We start from the raw sequence: 23,804 nt of genomic DNA on the forward strand, positions 1-23,804 counted from the left end.
TTCAAAATCTACATGGCTAGGCCTGCTGTGCTGATGTGTTAAAATGTGTAAGGCAACCCCACCTTAGAGAGACACAATTATCTGACTGATAATTTCCCCCAAAATTTCAGCCACATTTGAGTTTTCTACAGCTAGCAGTAGGTATATTCCTTCCCCAAGTCATCCTTCTCAGCATTTTCCTTCCCCTCTCCCAGAAACTTCCCAGGTTAGTTCTACAGGAGAAGGTCCAATGATAAAACTCTAGTATTAGGAATATCTTGATCCCATTCTCTCTGCTCCCTGCCCCAGTGAGCTGGCCATAGAACCCCAGCCTACCTCCACAGAGATGTCGTCCCTCGTTGCCAGGCTCTGGCTGACAGCTGCCAGAGAGGCTTGCTCAATGTCCCGGATACATCGGTTGATGCCATCAATGGAGTAGTCACATTCCCTCTGCCCAGGGGCCTTGTCCCTGGAAGGGACAGTGCAAATCAAACACAAAGGTTCATGGGTCTTAAGTCCCAGAAATTGCTCCAGCATTGGTGAGCCAGGAAACCCATCTTCTTCTCACTTGATCACCTTAATTAAGAAGTGAATCTCTGACCCTTCCTTGGCAATTCCTCCTGGCAGAGCCCAGGCAGGTCTTAATTTGGCATTGAGATTACTCTGTGTGTTTCTGGCAGAAAGGATATTAGTACTGCCCTCTATCTCAGGCTGATGCCAGGCAACTGCAAAGGAAATGGTTTGAACTTGTATTCTCCATTCAATGACTTAAACAAAGGATCTTCAGGCTGGGTATGGCCTCCCAGTGGCTCCAGAGGCCAAGGCAGGGGGATGATGAGTTCAAAGCCAGCCTCAGCAAAAGTGAGGTGCTAAGCAATTCAGTGAGACCCTGTATCTAAATAAAATACAAAATAGGGCTGGGGATGTGGCTCAGTGATCAAGTGCCCATGAGTTCAATCCCTGGTACTACCCATAGGACCTTTAGTAAAATAATAATAAAAACATAGGAAATTTAATAATAATAATAATAATAATAATAATAAAAAATAAAAGTTAAGGACTCTTTTCAGCACAAATATACTATGTTCTCTACATTGCATACTAGTCACAAACTCATGGGCTGTACAAGTTAAAATATTTAATGAAAGTCATATGAAAGTCATTAACAAAAAGTTAACTATGGTTTTTAGCTTCAAAATCAACCAGAAAAAAAATATAATTAGGGAGCTAAATCCATTCCATGCTGTTGGGTATTAACTTTGGCTAACCTCAGAAATGTTTCATATATTCAGGTGATTTTTTTTCAGGGACCTATCATCACCAAGGTGGTCCTAGATGCCCCAAATTACTGTGGACTATAGAATGTCTTATTTTTTTATCTTATTATCAAACTAATTAGAACCCCAAATTCTGCAAAACAAACTGAAATACTCTCTGCCTAAAAGCCTGGGTGTAGACAATAAGGTATACTGGTTAGAAGAGCTAGGACCTACAACCTGGGGTGACTATGGAAACGTCATTTAAATCTTTTTGCCTGAATTTTTTCATTAGTAAAATGGAAACACGGCAGTATATACCTTATAATATTATGATGATCAAATAGGGTGACATAGGTAAAATACTTGGAATAACATCTGGTGTATAGTTAAGTGCTATTAGAGACAAAGAAAAAGATGACAACATAAAGTTAAAAGCTTAGTGGGCTTATTCCCTTCCTCCCTATTCCGATGCAGGTTGAAAGCAATCTCCAGATAGCAACTGACCTGATAGACGTGATGAGACTCTTAATGGAGTCAGATACAGTGTGTGAATGTCCAGCTAGCACAGACCAGGTAGGTGGGTCTTTGGGGTTGATGGCCAGAGAGCGTGCAGTGCGGATGAGGTATGATGAGCTCTCCAGCATAGTCTTGGCTGAGACCAGGATTGGTTCCTGTGCCTGGGAGCCCTGAGACCAAACAGCAGAGAGGTTAAGAGCAGGGCATGAAGACATGTGAATAAGTCAGGTCCTAGAAAGTCTTTTTCTTATCTAGTCACCACTTCTGCCCTCGCTTATACAAGGTTTGGATGATGGGCACTTTGGTCCATGTTTGCTCCTTAAATAAAAATTTTTAGAATCACACATCCCAAGAAAGAATCAGCTCAAAACATAGGCACAGAGATTGTTCTTAATATAACAATATTATCTCTCAAGAGATGTACAATCACTGAGTTTTATAACTCTGTGCATGTATCACCATCAAAAATAATAGTACCCTACATGATGACAAAGAGAAATTTTGAAGTTTTAACTACTCATGTTCATTTTGTGCTATCCCAGATTAACCAATGACTTTGGTTGTTGGAAAGGTTTCCTTACCTCAGAGCTGATCTGGGCGGGAACACTGACAAACTCAGGGTTTGATGCAAATGCTGTTAGGTTTTCTACTGCTTCAATCAAGGGCGCGGTGGCAATACGGCACTTATTGCGGTTGTCTTCAGAGAAGTCCCCATCCAGGGCCTAATGGGAGAAAAAAGGATCTTTCATCCCACTGAGAAGCACCAATCATCTCTAAGCCACAGGGATTGCCTCTGAGGGAAGAAAGATGGTTCAATGGGAGTAACACTGAAAATGTTTGTTGAATTTACAAATTGGAGAGATTCCTGCCATGGATCAGAGGAGCCCAGCTAGCAATCCTAATAAAAAAGGTCAGATATGTAGCTTATAGGACAGCTGGCCTCAGCATCAGTTGACTCCCATTCAAAAACCATGCTTCCCCTGCAGGAAGCAGAAACCACTTAAACAGCACCTGCTCTTCTCTCTCACTTGGGCCCTGCTGTCAAACCTGGCTGCAGAAATCACTTTCAAGAATATATAATCCTTGGGCTCCTCTCCTTCATTTACATGCATATTAAGTCTATTCCCCCCTCCCAAGTGACAAAGACAATTTACACTGTGTGGCAGTTTCAATTTATCTAAGTTTTACCTAGATGCTCGTACATGGCAGATGGAGGTGGGGCTGGCAACCACTATCTTGCAATGAACACTGTGGAACCCAATAGGAAAGAAGAGGCAGGAACTACCTTCAAAACCACAAGGACAAGTCTTTATATTTAACGAAAAAGGCCATACACAAAGGGGGACACTGTATACAATCCCATTTATGCAAAGTACAAAAAACAAGTGAAAGTAATCAAGGATGTTCCCAGTCAGGTCACTCTAAAGCTGGTGGACCCCAAGGCAGCACAAGAGGGCTTTCTAGGCACTGTACAGATCTGTTTCTAGATCCAGAAATCATTATCTACTGTGTTTGAAACATTGAGAAATTTTACTGAGTCCTACACATGAGGTGTGTTTTTCTCCAGGTATCTTATGCTTCATTTTAAAACAAAATTAGCAGTGGGTAACATAAAGAGAGTCTAGTGATCAGTCATATCACTGAGTAATGGCCAGGGTGGATGAGAATCCAGGAGTAGACTGTGATCCATGCCAGCTGCCCACAAAGGGTTAACATTTGGATTCAAGGCTTCCCAGCACCCGACTCTAGCACCTGACTCTACCCCTTTAGGCATACGACTATTAGGTCCAACAGCCTGTGACCCAGTGACAGCACCACTACCTCCCAGCAAAGGGCTCCACGTGAGAAGGCAGTTATGCTTGCAGGAGAATGTAAATTTCCTTGTTAGACTACCAATTAAACTTTTAATTTAATCCTTATGAACAATATATTAAAGCCAATTTAGAGAATTAGTGAACAAAAAAACCAGAGGCACTTGCATTACGCAGCAGACTGGGTCTGAGACAGGAGTATTCTGTTTTTCAGTAAGGCAAGAGGAGGCAGGCATGGTCGGTTTGAAGGCTATTTCTGAATAATAACTGCATTCCAATCGAGCCTTGGCAGCTTGGGACAGTAATTATACATCCACAATGCTAATATTTTCAGAGTAATTCCCATGAGCTGGGCTAATTTACCATCTTGTGCGAATATGGCGCCTGGCTTGCCTTGGCTCTTGTCCTACAGGCACTTGACAGACACTGCCTTCCTCTACCGTCTCTGATTTGGCCACTCTTATATTTTCTCAGCGGAAACCGTACACGCCTGTTCCTTCTTGCTCACATGTACGGTCTCGTCTCTTAACTGCCACTTATATACCTAGTAAATGTTAATTTCCACAGTCAGCCTGGCCATGTAGTCTCAGCATGCTGTTCCTGTTGCACTGCTAACATCATGGACTCCTCAAGGTTGGGTGCACTAGGCCTCAGGGACATTTGGGACTCTTCGTGGAAGGCAGGGTGGATGCACTTGGCAGAAGCCTTATACAAGCGAACCTAGCACAGGCAAATGAATGAAGCAAGCAGACAGCCAGAGAGGGTTTTGGAGTCCCAAGAGGTTGGGTCCAAGTTACACAAATGACACTTCTTGGAATGACAGGGGCTTCTACTGGGCAGAAGATGTTCAACCTTCCCTTGGTACTGCTCATACCTCCTGCCTCTCAACTCTGTACTTGCCCCACAGCCTTTCTCGACTCCCACAGCCCTTAGTCCATTGGGAAACAAAGCAGTTCATTAAGCCACCAACTTATTAAAGCCGATGACCTGAGATAAATCTAAAGGAGTCAAGGAATAGTTCTCAAATGATCTAATGATGCAGTTCCATAAACTGCACTAACTAGAAGAAAACCTTTTAGTTGTTGTTTTGGGTTTAGCTTTTAAGCATAGATCCTAAAAGTCACATGTCACGTAGCCCATCACTATTCACAGGACAGGGCACTGAATGACATGGACTAGAATGCCAAGCTCTCTCAATCACTTTCCCTCCCCTTTTTTATAAAAGGAAAAGTCATTTCCTCCAAAGGAGCATTTGGCATCAGAAAGGACGATTTGCACAGATATAATTTCCCTCCTAAATTCTGCTTCCAGTGAGCATGGCTGAACCACCCCAATAATCGGAACACTTGAATCCACCCACTAAGGAAATGTGAGTTTCCTTGTAGACATTATACGTCACAGAATGTCCTTACACCAGCTGTACTAATGTAAGGGCAAACTCACCTGGCCTCATGCCCAGACCCATCAGGACAAGGGCACTCTGGACCCCTGGCAGCTGCTGAAGGTTCTCAGCACAATCTCAAAGACATGAGGGAGAAACACTAAACCCCCAATTTTCATTAAATAAATAAATAAGTAAAACCTAATTTTCCAAACAATAAAACCTTAAAAGTGACAATTTGCCAAGGTCACCCTGCTACTTACTGGCATGTCTTAAGCCATGACCCAAGACTCTGGATCCCTTCTCTCCTTAGACAAGAGCAAGAAGAAAAAAAAGTAAGAAGCCCAGAGTTTTCTCCCTTTTTCTTCTGAGGACTTCTATCTTGCCAATCCAAACACAAGGATGACCAGGAAAACATACTTACAGCCAAGTCAAATTTGATTAAAGAGAGCTGGATCGGGTGTCTGTGGCACACACTGGAAATGCTTAACTGCAGAGCTCTTGAGCTTTAACTCCAAGGAGAGAGGCAAGGCCAAACTTTAATTTCTCAGAAAAACAAAAGTTGGTGTTGCATAATTTATACTTGGCACCCAAACCTGAGTGACTGCACATTTAAAATAACATTCCATTCCACAGAACCGATCCAAGGCTGGGTAATAAACAGAATAAAGAGAGAAAAGCCAGCAAGGTGTAGGTTCACCAGTTGAGAGACAGCAGCCGCAATCAGGGATGGGTGTCCTCACTTGCTCAGCATTTAGTGCCATTACTGGAGCAGAAATGTATTCTTGCATAGCTATGTTTGGGGTTTTAAAGGATGTCACCAATAGCGATTTAAGGTCCCCAGACACACACATTCTACATATTCTTCTGCTCCTGGTGCTTCTCTTGCTGATTCCCCACCCCTTTTCATGACTGTAAGGGTGTGGCAGCTGGGATTATGCTTGGGCACATCCTCATAGTTAAAAAAAATTAGCACTAAGAGGCATAATATTTAGAGAAAAATGTAGCCAGGAGGGCAGCTGTCTTAAGTGTTCAGGGAATTAAATATTCATTTGCTTTTCTGTTTGACAGGATACTTAGCCATTTCTTGAAATAGGAAATCTATTTAGTATATAGTACTGAGTGCTACAATGACGGACTTTTACATTGTCCTAATAGTAAATTAAAGCCAAAGCTCATCCTTCTGGTAAACCCTGCTACATGGTGGGGATTGAAAAATCAGGCACATTTTGACGAGTGAAGGGCAATATGTTCATTTCTGATCCTCTTGCACTGCTATGAGTTCCCAGGGTGCTCATAGCAGACAGGCCTTTATGTTCATGTTACAACCAGCCTACACTCCTCTTCTGATGCTTATACATAGGCCTATCTTTCAGGCCATCACACAAGCTCATTTGCTGCAGGGAATTGCAAAGAGGGTTTGACACGGTGAGGAGAATCTGAAAAGAAGTGATCTGAACAGAGATGTTTTATATAGATAGGATTTAAAACCAAGGTGGTGACAGAAAAGACAGGGCTCCAGGAATTTCTATAGGATAAGGAGGTCGTTCCCTCCCCCAACTCCCTTGGTCTGTCTAAATATAATGTGTTTTTTAATAATCAGAAAATGATTGACTTTAACTGAGATAAGTTAATTATGCAGCAACCCACAATGATGTTACTACTTAAAACTATATTGCCTTTGCCATCCCCACCTTCCAAACTTACAGACAAGCACTGTGAACACAGAGTCTTTCTTCCTAGGCTAGAGGCATCAGTTTCTCTCTCCATCCCAACAAACTGATCTCTATGCCAGGGTTGAAAGCAGGGGCTCTCTTTGAGGCCTGGATTTGAATTCTCACCGATTACTATTGTCTGAGTCACACCTTGCAAAGTTACTTAACCTCTCTGGTCCTCAGTGTCACATCCGTAAGATGCACCATGGTGGTATGGATTAAATGAGTAATACACACAAAGCACAAAATAAACATTAACAAATCTAAGATTCATTAATTGCTAATACCAGGAACTGATGGCAACAGAGGTCAGCTGCTACCTGAAGGCATGGGGCACCTGGGCACTGGTTCAAATGTATTCATTTTCAACTTAGTTTATTATTGCCTTGAAATAGACAGTCTTTTTAAAAATAAACAAACAAAAAAAATCCTATGTTGAAACAGCTAAGAAATTGCTGACTGGACTAGTGGCCCTCTGCTCTCACCAGCAGGATTCCAGCCACTCCTGGGCTGGATCCTCTCTCCTTTGGCCTTTGCTCAGCTAGTTCTATTCACTGACTTCTGGCCTCCAGGGGAAACTGGGAGGAGTCCACTCTTAACAACAAAGCAGTCCTCACCTGAGAGAGTGTGAAAGCCCCAAAATAAAGTTTTACTGCATCCAGTGTTTTTCCTTGGACTCTCCAGGCTTACACAGAACTGGTGCCTTGCCTCTCATGACAATGCTCCTTTGAAGGCTGGGGATGGGGTGGGGGGCTTTGTGGTCTGCTGTCTGGGTGCTGAATGTTTCCCGCAAGGTCAGCTCCCAGCTGTCTGTTTGGTCCCCACGTAGGGCAGACCACATGGCCTCCTTACCCACCTTCAAAGACCATAGCCTAGCTATCTCCATTCCTTCCTTGCAAGTGCACCTCATACATTGCCCCATCCCCATCTGCCCAAGAACTCTAACATAAAGATAAGCTTGTTAGAAACACAGAATACTCAGAAAAGTTGATGCTCCACTAAAAAAAGAAAATGGAAACAGATATAACTAGAACACATATCAAAGAGATTAAAACAGTTTTTGAAAAAGTGATTTTCCCCCCATAATTTCCCATTTTCTTTTCCTTCCATATCCACTCTTTGTCCAGATATATCCAGATTCATCACCTAAGCAAGAAAGGCAGAGCCTCTACCAGTCCATTCAAACCCATCCTAAATCAACAGAGTTTAAGTACTACCTGTGCACAGGGCTAAGAGTCCCTATAAACAATCCTTCAACCCGATTTATGTCCCTAAGTACCTCATGTGCAGAATTTCCCCATCATCTGAAATGTTAGTAGAACAGGTTGCTGGTTTTTCCGGACGAGTGTCTCCATTAGTGAGGGACTCCTTCTTGAAGACCGAGTCAGAGGTTAAACCTCACCAGCCTTAGGTCTTAGGAGGGCAGAGCTTCAACTTCCTCTGACTGCTCTGCAACAGGTTTTACAGGGACCAATGGGGCCTGTAGTACAGTGACCTACCTTGATGGTCTTCACCAGGTTGGCGGTGCTGTTGGCAACCTCCTTGGCTGACTGGACAAAGTGCCTCTTGGCCACAGGGTTGGCTGTCTTAGATGAGGCGATGCGGCAGGCATTGCAGAGAGCCGAGGTGTGCTTGGCCACAATTGTGGCAGCTGACAGAACCTACAAAGCATGGGGTGAGGTTGGGGGCACCCCACGCTTCAGTGCAGAGTGCCTGGAAGCTTCCTCAACTCCCATGTCCAGAACCTGGGCAATAACATGTGCTAGCTCAGCTGCCCCCAAAGGCACTCCAAGAAAGGAGAGGGCAAGAAACAATAAGCAAGAGAGAATGGAAATAAATAGAAAGGGGAAGAAAGTGCTGATGTAGCAGGCTGGGCCTCAGACAGTCTTAAAGGGGAAATGGTTAGCTAGTCCTTGGAACCCCTTGACAGGAGGTCCAGGGTCAGGCCAAGGCCTAGACATATGTAACTTAAAATTTTCTAGTAACTACATTAAAATAAGTAGAGAAACAAGAGAAATTTAAATAACATATTTTATTTAACTTGATATATCAAAAAATTCATTTTATCACAAAAATCAATGTACAAATACTGTTAATGAGATTTTATACTTTTGTTCATACCAAGTCTTTGAAATCCAGTGTATTTTGTATATTTACAGCTTTCCACTATTTGCACCAACCACATTTCAAGGTAGCCAGGGGTCACCACATGGGAGAGCCCAGGTCTAGATGAGTAAAACGAATGTCACAGTGGCCTGCATTCTGCTCCTCCTTGGGTGGACTGCAGCATCTGATGAAGGGCTCTGGCTTGGGGAATCTCCACAGGCTCCCCACCAACCTCAACCCCTCTGCTCTCTTAAATCCCCAGCCTCCACTTTGCTGAGGCTCCTACCACCCCTGTGGCCTTCACTGGATAAGAAAGGCCTCTCAGGTGCCTGGACTCTCAGCTCTCAGGCTGCATCAGTCCAGGTGGTCTCTCTGGCTCCTTTCTGTGCTATGGATTCCGAGCCTGACTCTGAGGAGGGCCTCTTTGCCATCATCTCTGGCACTGTCATCACACCCCAAATGCTGAATTCTCCAAACTTTGCCCAAAAGATTAGGAGGCAAGCAGGTGGAAGATCAGGTGTCACTCATGTTGAGCCCTCAATGCTGAGCACAGAGCAAGCCCCCCGTAACTGTACCCTGGATTTTGTGGAGTCGTGAGACTCCTCATGTATATCACTGGGATTCTTTTTCTCCTACTGCCTTCCAGTACCCTATCTCTGACCACCTACAAATTTCTGCTTTCACAACGTTTTTCAACATCTTCCAGGGTCTATATCTACAGTATATTTAACTGGCTCTGTGAACTCTCAAAGAATAGGATTCTTTACTAATTTCCCATAGTTTCCTACAACCCACCCAGAGGAGCCTAAGGAATAACATAACCCATGCGGTTACCTGTGATGGGCTACTGCCAGGGTCCACCAAGTTCTGGCATGCCATCTGGATAGCCTGGTTAGCCCTGGCAAACTGGATGGGGTCCACCAGGCCCTGGTGTCCTGCCTGGCTGTTTGGATCAGAGATGCCGACCAGGTATGCAGCCTGGAAAAGGAGGAGAAAACCAGAGCTCAGGCTCCCAGAAGCCCGTGGGAATGTCCTGCCAGCAGGAACTCCCATGGTTTCTATGATGGTGCCTGGAGAAGGAGCTGGAGCTCTCCCATGCCACCCACAGGGGGAGTGGTCACTCCTGGTATCCACTGTATGGCAAAGGGCACTAGCCTGGAAAACCTGCATGGACCAGCCCCTTACCTGAGCTGCAGCCTCTGTCAGCCCACAGAGCGCCTTGGATGCAATCCCCACACACTCCCCAAAGGCAGGGAGGTCCCCTGTCTTGGCATTCTGTGAAATTCCTGCCATTGACTCTCCCAAAACCTGTAAAACAACCAGAGATATTCTGTGCTGAGCACTGTTTCAGATGCAGGGATACAGAAAGCTACACTTGCAACTTAAACATTCAAGGTCACTTAATTTATAGTATTTTCCATTCTCCATTACTTGCATTAGGAAGTAATTCAGGAGAATTATACTATTTCTGTTCCATAAAGAGAAATAAATAATGAAAGTATGAATCTTTCATCTAAAAGCTATGTAGACATCAAGAGATAAAGTTAATACACACAGACATGAAAGTATAATCTATACATGGCATCCCATGGGTAAATAGTCCAATTTAAGAACTATTAGTTCCCAGAATATGAAAATCACATCTATCGAGCTGTAGTTGAAGTCCTACTCAGAAAGTAGAAGATGTACCCTTCTGGGAATCATCCATTTACTTATTGACAGTCAAATTTAAGTACATATTTGTTAAAGATGTTTCCTAAATATTTTAAGTATTTTTGCCTTATTTTGAAAATCCCTGGCATATTCTTTTTTCAGTCCTCAAAAATAACAGTTGAAAAGAACTCAGAATCCAACCCAGAGCAGTCAAATACCATGTATGAGGTCACATGGGTAGAGGGAAGTCATCTACACTAAATCTGCTGCCCTGTCTTCTATGGGCCTTGTCATGTACCAGGAGGACAGGGGTGCTTCCCAGGATCACAGACGAGGGTATGGAAGGACATTCACTCTTTGGAGACTATGGTTATCACCAAGTCTAAAACCCAACGCAGAGCTCTTTCATTTTCCAATTAGCCATTTTGGATAGGTAAATGAAATAAATTCCCTAAAAGTGCTTAGCTTACATGAGGACTTGCAAATCCAAGAAGTTAGAAAGTATTTTTGTTTCCCTCCTCCCTCCTAACACTGCATTCTTCATTTCTTTGGATCTCAGCATGTAAAACACATGCATCCTCCCCTTAGACAACCCATAATTCCACAAAATATGCAGGACAGAGGAAATTTTAGTCTAAGCCTAACACAAACAAAATCTTCCAGACATTACCAATACAGATATCTCCACAAGCTAATGTGGAAGATCATGTACCATGTTACAAAGCCAGGTGGCAACAGCCTGACAGTCATTCATCTCATTTGCATTTCATGGTCACCTTCTGATTTTGACTTGTTCTCAAAAGAAACTGACATAATAATCATAGATCAGTGTTTCTCAGTTTTATTTTTATTTTTTTCCATAATGGTTCCGCTAAGGAGTCTTTTTAGACTTCTTTTCCTAATCACCACCTTAATAAAATTTTGTTGAGTAGGATTAATGTAGCAAAAGCCCATAAGCCATGACATTATATTTTTCTAACACTTCCCCACCCCTTGCCAAAAAAACAAGAACATTTCATTCCCTTGAGAATGCACACCATGGTTGGATGGCAAAAAGAATACTCAAAAGGATCTCATGTAGGCCAAAATGCCATAGGACTTCCTATAGTAGTGAAGTCCCAGGAGTAGGTCACACATGATTTGATTCACAGTGACACCCATACCATCTGTGATATGATAGAAGCAGTGGTTCTTAAAGTATGGTTCCTGGACCAGCAGACAGGACCTGGGAGCTTCTTAGAAATGCAGAATCTCAACTCCATTTCAGATCTACTGAATAGGAAACTTGGGAGTGAGGCTAGCAATTGGTGTTTAGCAAACCCTTTAAGTGATTCTAATGCATGCTAAGGTTTGAGAAGCCCCTGAGCACCGGGCTCCACAGTAAGGCTTCTCCATACATGCAGCCATATAGTGGCCACGGGCAGATCCACCCCCACTGAGGAGCAGTGTGAACTTCTGGACTGTGGCACAGACAGGCTTACCTTGGAATTTTCCATCACACTCTCAATGCAGTCAAAGTAAGAGAGGTCACTAACGGGTTCATTGGGATTGTCCAACATCCCCTTGACAGTCTAGAAAGGAGAGCACAACTTAAAAAGTGAGCGAGAGGCATACAACAGGAAAGATTGAATGGGGTGTATGCTGTAATCTCAGTGACTCAGGAAGCTGGGGCAGAAGCATTGTAAGTTTGAAGCCAGCCTTAGCAATTTAGTGAAGCCCTCAGCAACTTCGTGAGATCCTGTCAAAAAATGAAAAGGGCTAGGGATGTAGCTCAGTGGTAAAGGTCACTGGGTTCAATTTCCAGTGCCCATCGTCCTCCAAAAGAAAAAAAAAAGATTCAACATAAAATGCCAACTATCAACTTCCCCTCTCCGTACAGGATTCCAGTCACAAGTGCTCATTCACTTAGATTCTTAAGAGGAACTGAGATCCTGATACCATGACTTTAGATTTCCTGCAACACAAGACTGACTGGGGTTGGAGGAGTCTCAGGATAGATTTGCCAGAACTGAGAATCTCTTGTTTCAGTTTTGTTGAGGAAGCAGAGATTTTAAAAAGCCCCAAAATTTAGTGTAAAAAATAGAGCTAATGAACAGGCAGGGATTCAGCAACTGAAACAAGGATGCACTCCGGCTGGAAAGCCTGGTGAGGAACTGGACTGACATCTAATTACTTGTCATCATTCTCCTGACACTCTGTGAGATCCTCATCACTCTCAAACTCTATAACATCAGACCCATGTTCTCCCAGTTTCTGAAAGCCTGCAAGAGTCACTCACAAGGTACAAAACACTGGAAAGTCACATTATTTTTTCAACAAAAATAGCCATTGAAGATCTAATCCTGAGCTTATAATGGAACAGTGAGAACTCCATCTTTTGTTTTTCTGCCCTCATCTGGATGGTGAGAGCCTCAACTTTTTTCTATGACCCTCTCCTCAACAGGTCATCCACTCCATGCCAGGAAAAACCTGCCTTGGTTCTGGACCTGATCACCGTAGTTTGAGTGAGTGTGCATCTGCTGGACATAAAGCCTAAGGCTTGAGACTTTTGAACTTAGCATGCAGAGGGAATGTCTGTCACTAGCCTGTCATGATTAAGTGTGTTTTACAGTTCTTAGAATGAAACTGCAAAGTAATTTAGAATTTTTTTCTGTGATTAATTAATCTGAATTGTTTGCTGTGAATTGATTATGTCTATTGTAGTGCCTAACAATAAGAATTGCTGTTTTCCTTATTAAGAATTTATAGAGTGAAATTATATTGTGTAATTTGAGTGAATAAAGCATTGAAAGGGGGAAAATAAAAAAAATTAAAAATAAATAAATAAATTTAGACATTAATGCAAGGCAACATACTCATGGTCAATGAACATAACTTCTCTGCTGGAAAACTCTAAGGAGTTTAGATTCCAGGGACTCACTGATTCACTTCTTCATCACTAATAAGAATCCCCCATATTTGGATTCTGGAACCTTTCAGGGAGGGGCATGAAAAAGAAGCTAATTCCCCAAAGCTGCCTGTTGGGATGGTTCATTTGTTTTGAGTTTTAAGAGAATAAAAAATGGGGTTGGGGGTGTACCTCAGTGGTTGAACACTTGCCTAGCATGTATGAGGCCCTGAGTTCGATCCCTAGCACCACATAAAACTAAATAAACGAAATAAAGGTATTGTGTCCATTGACAACCAAAAATATTTAAAAAAAAAAGAAAAAGAAAAAGAAAAAAAAATGTCCACAGTTATTTCAGTCCCCATCAGGGAAATAGGTATGGGCCTGCTTCTCTGTCTCTCAAATCATGAAAAACATCATGAGCCTTCTTGGTGTAATGGCCTTGGATCATGGTTTGTGAGGTACTCTTCCAGGGGAGGAGGGCCTGGTAACGCACCTATTCAATCTCCTTCCCTCTGATAGTAGGACTAAGCAGCCAACAAAATAACAATGGCATCTGAGTTCTGATGGGTGGGGAGTAATGGGAAACGCTGAGCTGTTTAGTGAGAGATGCAAGTGGAAAAAGGCAGTGGAATGAAGAAGCTCCTCTCACTGAAGAATTTCTTCTTGCTCCTTGGTTAATGAGAATTGTTTTAGTACTAGAAATCTTGAAATAGTAATAATTTTGGCAAACAGGATACTGTAATAACACAGAGTATACCTAGGCCAATGGAGTTCATTTAGATCAACAGTCCACACATCATGCATATTTGCAAAAGTGACCAGAGCAGAACAAGACAGTGATTCAATCCATGTAAGGAATATTCCCAACTGCTTTCAGAATGCTTCAGTCTTGTGATAACAATCCCCTTCTCATTTCCAGCTGTGCACAATGGCCTATTGTCATAAACAGGCAGGGCCTCAATTAAATGCTTCAGAAGCTTCCACAGTTATTTCCACCATGCCAGACCCATGTGAATCATCCAGAAAACTAAAGGAGCACTGGGTGTAACCAATTTATCTCTTGAGATAACCAGGAGGACCTGCATTGGTGAGGTCTGCTCTGCCTATAAATGGAAACACTGATGTATGTTTATCCACACATTCTATAAGCACACATGGATTTTTTTATTATAAATACACCATCATGAATACAAATTGAAAAGCACATACAACTGTATGTTGGGCCACTAGGAGCCCCATAGCCTGACTGTGTAGTGGTGTTATTCCTGGTCTCATCAATGTGCCCCTACGTGTTACAGAATAAATCATACAGGGAAATCATTTTATTGAAAGTGATACCAATCCCAGCCTCTCTTTCTTCCCCAATTGTCCCAGAATAATCTCTCCAGTATTTTTTAGGCAAAGATTGATCATCTGCAGCCTACGGTCAATACCACAGGGCTCTTCCATGTGAAATAAATCCTTTAATAAAATAAATGTTAGCCTAGTAGAAAAAGGGGAGCGATGATGATAATCCTATCAAATCTAATTTCTTTTTAGTTCCTTGGGACCTGGATGGGAACTTTGGCTTCAGTTGTCTTCCAGGAAAGACAGAAGGCAAGGACAAAGGAGGAAAACACCTCGCCATGTAGGGAAGAAGAGAGACACCAGTCCCCTGTGCACATACACTCTTCCATCCTTAGGGCCCTTCAGGGACTTACCTCAAGCTCCCGCAGGGCGTTATCACACTCCTTCTGCCCGGGGGCTTGCTGGGTGCACAGGGTGATGAGCTGATTGATGCTCTCTGTCACAGCTCTGAAATAGGGACAGAAAAAGAATTTTATATAAAAATGTCTTCAATAATTTCCCCAACAATGTTTGGCAGGCTTAGCAGAGATAAAATTAACTTTCTATTTAGGCTAGGGTCTTCATGAGTCCACTCCCACAGGCTCCCTATGACCCAAGAAAAATAACACTCACTGAAAATAAAATGAGACTCCTTACCTTGCTTCTGATTATTCATATTATTCATTTGATTTAACCTTAAGGCTACCAATAGTTCTTAAAAAGAAATTAGGACTACCTTTGGATATATTCATAAGAAAAAATTCACAACAAAGATGCAAAGAGATCATATTAACACTGTTCAAGATCTTTCATTAGCTGTCTATAGTAATGAAAGGCTGAGTGAGGCTGTTTTGGGTAGCCCTTGTATATTTATACATTTTTAAATATAGGCGGCAAAAAAATGTGCCCATGATTTCTAAAATCTCTACTTTCCAATAAATTCTGTATGAATTACTAATTCCTAGCAGATTTCCAAAAATTATTCTTTAAAATAGTGATTTCCTTTATTAACATGAGACTCTTAGAGACTCTCACATGATTTTACATGTATTTCTATTCCTAGAATTTAAGATGCTACTGGATGTTTTGCTACATTGACAAAAAAACATTCCCGTTCCCCCCGCCCCACCCCCAACATGCCCTACTTAACTTGTCCTAGGTAACAACATAGATAATTCAGAAAGTCACAGTTCATTAAGGTGATTTCTTTATGAGATATGAGACGCAGGTTGAATATTTTTTGCTGTTCTTTGGCATATGAACGCCAATTGTTCTAGTACCACTGATAAAACAATCCTTTCTCTATTGAATTGCTTTTGCAACTCCAATGATAATCAATTGACCATCACTGAGTGGCTCTACTTCTGGACTCTACACTGTTCCACTGACTGATGTATTTTTTTTCACCAATACCACACAGTCTTGATTACTGTAGCTCTGTATTCTAAGTCTTAAAACTGAAAAGAAGTGATAAATGCTTGAGGAGATAAAAAATGCTTATCATACTGATTTGATCATTACACACTATATGCGTGTGTGCGTGTGTGTGTGTATATATATGATAATTATCATTCTATACCCCATAAATATATATAAATATTATGTATTGGTTAAAAAATAGAATATCCTTGTGTTTTATACATGAAAAATCTGAGAATTGAGCTAACTGAGCTAACTGCCTAATGGGGTGCTATAAATAAGGTGTAGGATCAAGACTTAAACTCATGCCTGCCGGTCTGACTCCAAACTATCTTTTTCTGCAGGGCCATAATGGTCCATACTTTAGGCAGAACCTAGAATTCTATTCATATTTCCTAAGCACTTCAGCTAAAGGGCAACTTAAAACAAACAAAACCACATATTATAGTTAATCACCAACATTGTCTAATATAAAAGATGCCTCATTTTATTAGTTAAATCAGCTTTGCAGCTTGCCACAGAATATCAAATTAGATGGAAAATGATGTTACCAACGTACAAAGGCAATCAGCTTAATTATTTGATGAGATACTTCTTTTAATTCTAAATTTAGCTAGGGCGATGGAAAGAAGAAAAACATTCTTGAACTCAAGAAAGAATCCTCAAATAGCTTCTCTAAGAATGACATGGGTAATTTGTTTACAGGGGGGAAATTGCTTTAATTAGAGCATCACAGGGAGGCACTATGCTCTCCATCTTGCAAAGTAGAATGACAGAGAGCTGGACAATCCCTGTTCCAATGATCCTGATGGGCACAGTCCATGATGCATTCATTGAAGTGTCCCTCAGAGTCCAGTGCCATGTCTTGTGTGGTGGCTGAGACCCACCTTGGGGTGGGAGACAGGCTGGCACAGTCAACATACCAGGTGGAGAATGCTCTCAACATAATGGCAGATCATTTGGAGAATATGTCCACATATCACAGAAGCTTTCCATTCCATTTCCTTCTTCCTGAAAGTGTTGCCTATTTATCTGTTCTTTTTTTTTTTAACACCAAATTTCTGTATAAAGGTTTTTCCATTTAAAAACTAAGTATTTACAATTGGTGAATCCAGAGGATCCACAGCTGTGGGAAAACTACTGACTTTCCTATTCTTTTAACTTTTTTTGTAGATATGAAAATTTTTCAACTAAAAATTTGGCATTAAAAAAGTAAAACCAACAGACTTAATGGTTTGTGGTTAAATAATCCATAAAATGTCAGAGCAGCATCACATGTCTAAATGAGTCTCCTGGGTAAATGATCCATGCCCAAAGAGCATTATTTAGGTAAGATTAATCCCCACAACTCATTTTAGAGTCTGGATACACTGCTAAATAATAAACTAAGTGGTCCAGAGGCAAATGGTTATGTATGCTTGACAATGAAAAATAATATTTTTATGTTTGAAACAATGGTAGCTATTTGTACAAACAAAGGAACAGTTAATATAATTTTGTAATGTTATTTTTTTTAAATTTCAATAAATCTCAAGAAATTATAAATTGATCAGTTTACATTATAAAAAAAAATCACCAAAATTAGCATGAATCTAAATAGATCTGATCTTTTTTTCCCCATAACTTTTTGAAATGCTCATAAATTTTTAAAATGCTCTGGGTTTATTTTTAAAAATACAAAAAAGTTAGATGATCATTTCACAATCTACAGGTATCATTTTCTTATATTTAAGTCTATCAAAATAAAGATTCTTTATCTTAAAAAAAATCAGGATCTGCCACCTCAGAGGTTAAAAAGGGCCCTCTTTTAAAAATCATTTAGTGCCCAGAGATACTGAATTGATTCAACTGAAGTTCGAGAGCTCTGGCTGGAAATTTTAAATAAAGAAATGAGTGAGGGGCTGATGAGTTGAGGCTCAGTGGTAGAGCACTCACCAAGAACGTGCGAGGCCCTAGGTTCGATCCTCAGCAACACATAAAAAGAAATAAGAAAAATTAAGTTATTGTGTCCTACTACAACTAAAAGATAAGTATATTTAAAAAAAAAAGAAAAAGAAATGAGTGAGAGAAGAAAATCAACAAAGTTGAGCTTCTGATCATCTATGAAGCACAAATCACCTGATAAGAGGCCTAGAGGGAATAAAGCAGCCTAAGACAGCTCCCTTCCTCCAGGAAGGAGGTGCTTAGGAGGGAGAAAGGAACCCATCATATCCACCCATAAGTATTCCCAGGATCCTGTTATGCCTCAGGCATGGAGAGTAAAGACAAATAATACAGTTTAAAGCTTCCCAAGACAACAAGGTGCTTGCAATCTAGTTGAAGAGGCAAGACAATGAAAAAGAAGAGACACAAAAAAGTTGAGCTCAGGAAAGCAGTGATCAGGGCATGGTACGAGACAGGCCATGGTGGACCTGCTGAAAGAGAGGACAGATAAATGTGGGAATCCACAAGGAGCATGGAAGAAAATGAACCTCAACTGTGGGGCAAGGGTTCTGCATGGAAGGAAGTGCTCGATGTACTCTGCAGCAATTGGGAAAGTAGGGGTGAATGTGATTCTGATTTGGAAAAAGGAAAGAGAACTTTCTAGATGAAACCAACAGAAAGCAAAAGCCCTATTTCTATTTTTTCTTTTTAGATAGCAGAGACCCTCCTCCCCTTCATGCTGCTTGCTGGATTCTCCTTTTTCATTGTCTCTGGAGACAGGAGAAAGCCTGCCCAGTAGAAACCTCAGACAAAGGTAGCCAGAGAGTAGGAGCTGTCTGGGAGCTCCTGGGAGACCCTCAGAGGACAGGATAACAGCGAAAGACCCCTGGGTTTCAAGGCGGCTTCACGCATTGAGGCATCTCATCTCTAGAGTTCCTCTGGCCATTATGATGGTTATGGTATACGTCTGGCTGCTGGGAAGGGGTTCAGAATAGATATGCCCTCCTTTGCCCAGGTGCATGCTAGTTGGGGAAAAGGCTACTGAATGACTGACAAAAGGTCTTCAGCTTCATCCAATTTGTCAGAAAAGAGCCAGAGCCCAACCAGCAAGAAAGGAAGATGATCAAGTCAGAAAAGGAATTTCTCTTCATCAGCCAAGGGAGGAGGATCCTTAAATATTCCTAGGCTTAGAAGCAGAATTCAAAGCCCAGGAAAAAACACATACTCTACCTTTTCTCCAGAAGCCAATGTCTTTTTTTTTTTTTTCCCCCAAGAAGAGGAAAGACTGCAGAGACCCAGAAAGCAAGAGGTTCCAGACTGCTGATCCAGCAGTAGGACCAGGCAGAGCTGGGGACATGCATGTAAGAGACCAGCAGGGCTTGGCTGTCTCAAGAACAAGGAGGGCAGTGGAACTGAGACTAAAGACAATAATAAAATCAGGTTCCTGCTGCTCAACTTCCTGAACACTTATGCGAGGCATGGAGGAAATGTGGGGCTCATTCTACATCTTGCTCTAACTTCACCATGGCCACATCCCTGTCATGCTCACAGTGTGTACCCAGCAATGGGTTTGGCCCCAGTCAGTCCTGTGATAACCACCTGTGTCATTAACCTGTGAAAGAATAAAAGCATGAATGAATGAATCTTGTCCTAGCCGAACGCTGTACCCCAACAAGAGCTTGCTTGACCCACTGGACCAGGCTGGAGTTTCCCACTAGGAGACCACCCAGGGAGCAGAAGCTTGCCAAAATGTGCCAAGAAATCAAGGAGAATGTGCCAGTATCTTGTTGCAACACTTGCGTCCCAGACAACTGTTTTCACATGAGCAGTCTTAAGTAGCTACCTGGCTATCAAACCCTCAGGGTAGGAACTCTCTGCCAGCAGCTGAAAGTAGCTGAAAGTTAGGACGGGGGAAAGTTTTAAAATATTTTTGTAGTTGTAGTTGGACACAATACTTTTAATCTTCTTCTTATTTTTTAATCTTTATGTGGTGCTTAGGATCGAACCCAGCACCTCGCACGTGCTAAGTGAGCGCTCTGCTTCTGAGCCACAGCGTCAGCCCCAGGACAGAAAGTTTTTAACCTATTTCTAGGCTCTGTCCTCAGTGCCACCATCAGGGAGGGGTCTGCAGACACCCAGAACTATATTCCAGCAACATTCTTTCAGGGTTTGCTTGCCTTCTTATCTGGACTTTAGAGGCCAATTTATATTTTTCCCTTCTTTCCACAATTTAAGAGAGTGAACAACATGTTCCAAGTTGGAAATTATAATTTGGAAATGATGCAAAAAATTGATGATAATGAAAAACATCTGAGTTCAGATACCTGGAAATATCAGTTGCCTTATCCAAAGGCTCTTTGTAGGAGAAAAGAAGTGATCAAAAGAGGGTTTTATATCAGAAACAGCTGCTCTGCAAAATAGACATCACCCCCATCCTTGCCTCTCCCCACTGTCAAGGGAGGACACTTGTTTATCAGAACAATCACAAAACATGAGAAAGAGGTGGGGAGATGTGAAGATAATTTTCCAAACCCCTAAAACTCTATTGTTTGCATTTAAAATGTATCTTCTGTGACTAAATGAAGAAACACAACAGCTTGCAAGGGAAGTGCTCTGACAGTTTGTAACAACATCTGTCTGTCTATCTATCTATGTACGTGTATATACGTACATAAACACACACATACACATACCTACAGGAACAAACAAACAAAAAGATGGAAGGAGAGACAGGACTTAAACTATTAGTTTCATGAAAGCTGGAAAGAACTGAAGGATGATGTAGTTCACACTTCCATTTCACAGATGGAAAGTTTAGACAGGTTGAGCAACATGACTGAGGGAGGAGAGAACCAAAGCTTGGACTAGCATTCGGGTGCCTTGAGTCAGACAATTTAAATGGTCATTGAGCTCCAAGGGTTCACACAAAGAAAAGGAAACAACAACAACAACAAATAAACAAAAAACCCCACAAAAACCAAACAAATGAAACAAAGCTGAAAAGAAAAAGCAAGCAGAACTGAAGCTAATCACTAATCTGCACATTTTGAAAAAGATTTCCAATGATTACATCCCCCTCATAGCCTCTCATTTAATGCCTCACCACTCAGCTTTTCCATATATAAAATGATGTCAAATAATGCTAAGAAAGCATCTGTACCACCCATGGTAAAATATCCTCCCCTCTGGGTTTGGGAAGAAGAATGTGGAATTGCTAATAAAAGATCATCCTGGGCTGTCGCTGCAGTTGCTCTGCACGCTGGCATTCAATCACCAGTTATTGAACTGAAGTGGCACAGTGGTAGCCTGCGACCAGAAATTGTATTACTTACTTCCCAGGGTGAAAGCAACAGGAAAGGAGAACCCTGAAATATTCCCAGATTCAGAGTCATGTTTTACTTCAGTTCAAAAGCTATTCTACCACTACTCATCCATCCTAAACTGGAGCCTTTCCACACAAGTCAAATTCAATCTAATATCCATTCCAGGCACATAGTATGTGCTGAATAAATGTCTGGTGAATGTTTTTTGAGCATTGCTCTCCTCTTTGTTTTTAGTATTTTCTGATTTCTTTTTCAATAAGCATCTATTACTTTCATCATCTGAAAAATCTATTTAAGCTTTCATGTTTGCAAGTTAATAGTGGCCTTAAATCTAAGCCAGTCCTTATTGGAAAGGCTGTATAAGATGACAGAAGATTTCTTAGTGGGATAAAATCATGGAGAGGAGCCAGTTTTACAAAAACAAAAAACAAGCAAACAACAACAACAACAACAAAACCCCCAAGATTCTCCCATTACTCTTTACTTTACCTCCAATGACACAAGGATACCACCAATTCTTTGCTTAGCAAAGTGGTAGGATGTTGGGCACATCTTCAAGATGCAATGACATCATTTAAAAACATATGAAAGCACAATTTGTCCCATTCTTACCTTGCAGCTGCAGCCAGCAAATTTTTTGCATTGGGTGCTCCTGGATCTACAGAGAGAGACTTGGCCGCTAACAGTAGCTTGCTGGATGCCATAGAAATATTCTTGAGGTTCCCTATCACTTGGATCTGGTCTTCTTTCGTCTGGAAGGTCAAAAGGAGTCAAAGTCATGAGGAAGTGTCCATTTCTCCTAGTAAGCATTCAGAGAGCTAGGAGCAGCATCCTGAGGCAGAGGCAAGTTATCTGCAGAGATCACATGAAGCCCAGTCTGCACATGACTAACACATTGAGATACTGACTAGTGTCTATCCTTCTTCAAACAGATGCTTAGAGCAAGATTCATGCATCAGGGAAAGAAATCCATGCTTAAGTGGGTCAGCCAGGAGCTGTGCTTTCTCACAACTGGAGGCACTATAGCAGGGGGAGGAGAGAGCCAGTGAGCAGCACCAATGCACAGACGAGGCCACGATTCCAGCATCTTGCTCAACAATGCTGGAGTTGTCCAGTAGCTTGTACATCTCGGCCTGGCACAAATGAATAGCACTGTTTCAATGTTCAGAGCTGGCTGCAACCCAGAAGATCCTGATCCGGGAAAAGACCCATTTCTCACCTGCCTTGCCATGGAAAAAACAATACTTTGTGGATAACAGAGCAAAAAATAATGGGATAGCTCTTTTATGGAGTTTGCAAGAGCTTAGAAAAAATATCCCTGCAAGTTGATACCTGACTGGTCATGTTTTTGTATTCTAAACAAGCGGTTTATCTGTTCATCTGAAGGAGGTAATTTTTCTTTGAGCATGTGAAGGTGGTACTTTTTAATCATTTGACACTCAGTATTAGACTACAGTCCCTCCAAATAAGCCCACTAAACCTCAAATATGCATGTGTGTCTGAGTGTATTGTGTGTGTGTGTGTGTGTGTATTTTGCTATATTATTCCATATTTGAAGAGCTATCATCATCTCAGTTAAACACTGTCCCCCTCCTACTCTTTCTTCAAATGGCATAAGTGAGAGGATGGGTTCTGCTGGAGAATCGTGGGAAAAGTCATCCCTCATCACCAAGAGCTGCTCATACATAAGCTGAGACATCTTTGGGAATGCCATTCCTATGAGGTCACAGAACTTCCCAAGCAGCAAAAGGAATGTACCATGGCCTGTTTATAGGTTCCCTATGCCCATTTGCCCAGTCAGCCTCCAACATGGGAAGTTTAGAGCAGAGGCTCAGGTCAGCTCTGGACAGACAGTACTTCCTCACTCACCTGTGCTTGGCCAGCCATCTCAATGCCAGCATCGAGGAATTCGTCAAAATCATCACTGAACTTTCCGGAGGCTGCTGCCAGCTCTCCACTCTGGCCCCGGGTGGCATGGACAACTTCCCCAGCAGATTGGTTCAGATCAGCTGCTGCCTGATTCAGTTCACTCTGGGCTTCCTGGAAGGGCTTTGTGCTCGGAGGTAGCTATGAGGACAGAAGGCACAGCCCATAAGTATTACCTTGCTCAGGAGGGATAAAGACAGGCATTGTGGAGGGAGGAAAGACTTCCCAGGGATGCATTTGAGTCATCAAGACTGAAAGGCTTTGTATGGTCTGGGTCCAGGTGAGGTTTGCCTTTCAACACATCTACACTCATTCATCTATCCCCCTTTACAGAATAGACTCAACCGCAGATGGAAAACCAGTAAGAACAGCCATCTGGAAGTGCTCATGCTCATCTAAGTGGCAGAGACGGGATTCACACCCAGGCAGCCTGACTCCAGGATCCATTCTTGGACCCACCACCCTGTTTTGTCTCTCTCAAGATGGAAATTCTCAGTCTAGCTTTTTAAAACTAAAAGAACAAATCACGTTTTTCCAAATTAATAGCCACCAATTTTGTTTTATTAGTGGTCTTTAT

General features: G+C 41.9%; 1 protein-coding gene across 8 annotated transcripts in view; it reads right to left on the minus strand.

Moving 5' to 3' along the window:
* The window catches only part of Tln2 (talin 2), a 395,739-nt gene that overhangs the window by 69,112 nt on the left and 302,823 nt on the right, over window positions 1–23,804 (minus strand). For all 8 annotated transcript variants that reach the window (XM_048793709.1, XM_048793710.1, XM_048793711.1 and 5 more), the window contains 10 exons: window positions 23,171–23,368; window positions 21,914–22,053; window positions 15,011–15,104; window positions 11,902–11,991; window positions 9,953–10,075; window positions 9,602–9,745; window positions 8,161–8,322; window positions 2,336–2,476; window positions 1,743–1,924; window positions 316–448 (listed from right to left, as the gene is read on the minus strand). In XM_048793709.1, the coding sequence (XP_048649666.1) occupies window positions 316–448; window positions 1,743–1,924; window positions 2,336–2,476; window positions 8,161–8,322; window positions 9,602–9,745; window positions 9,953–10,075; window positions 11,902–11,991; window positions 15,011–15,104; window positions 21,914–22,053; window positions 23,171–23,368 (1,407 nt within the window). The remainder of the gene's footprint in view (window positions 1–315; window positions 449–1,742; window positions 1,925–2,335; window positions 2,477–8,160; window positions 8,323–9,601; window positions 9,746–9,952; window positions 10,076–11,901; window positions 11,992–15,010; window positions 15,105–21,913; window positions 22,054–23,170; window positions 23,369–23,804) is intronic.

This window comes from Marmota marmota, unplaced genomic scaffold, assembly GCF_001458135.2.
Source record: "Marmota marmota marmota unplaced genomic scaffold, marMar, whole genome shotgun sequence".
Lineage (NCBI taxonomy): Eukaryota > Metazoa > Chordata > Mammalia > Rodentia > Sciuridae > Marmota > Marmota marmota.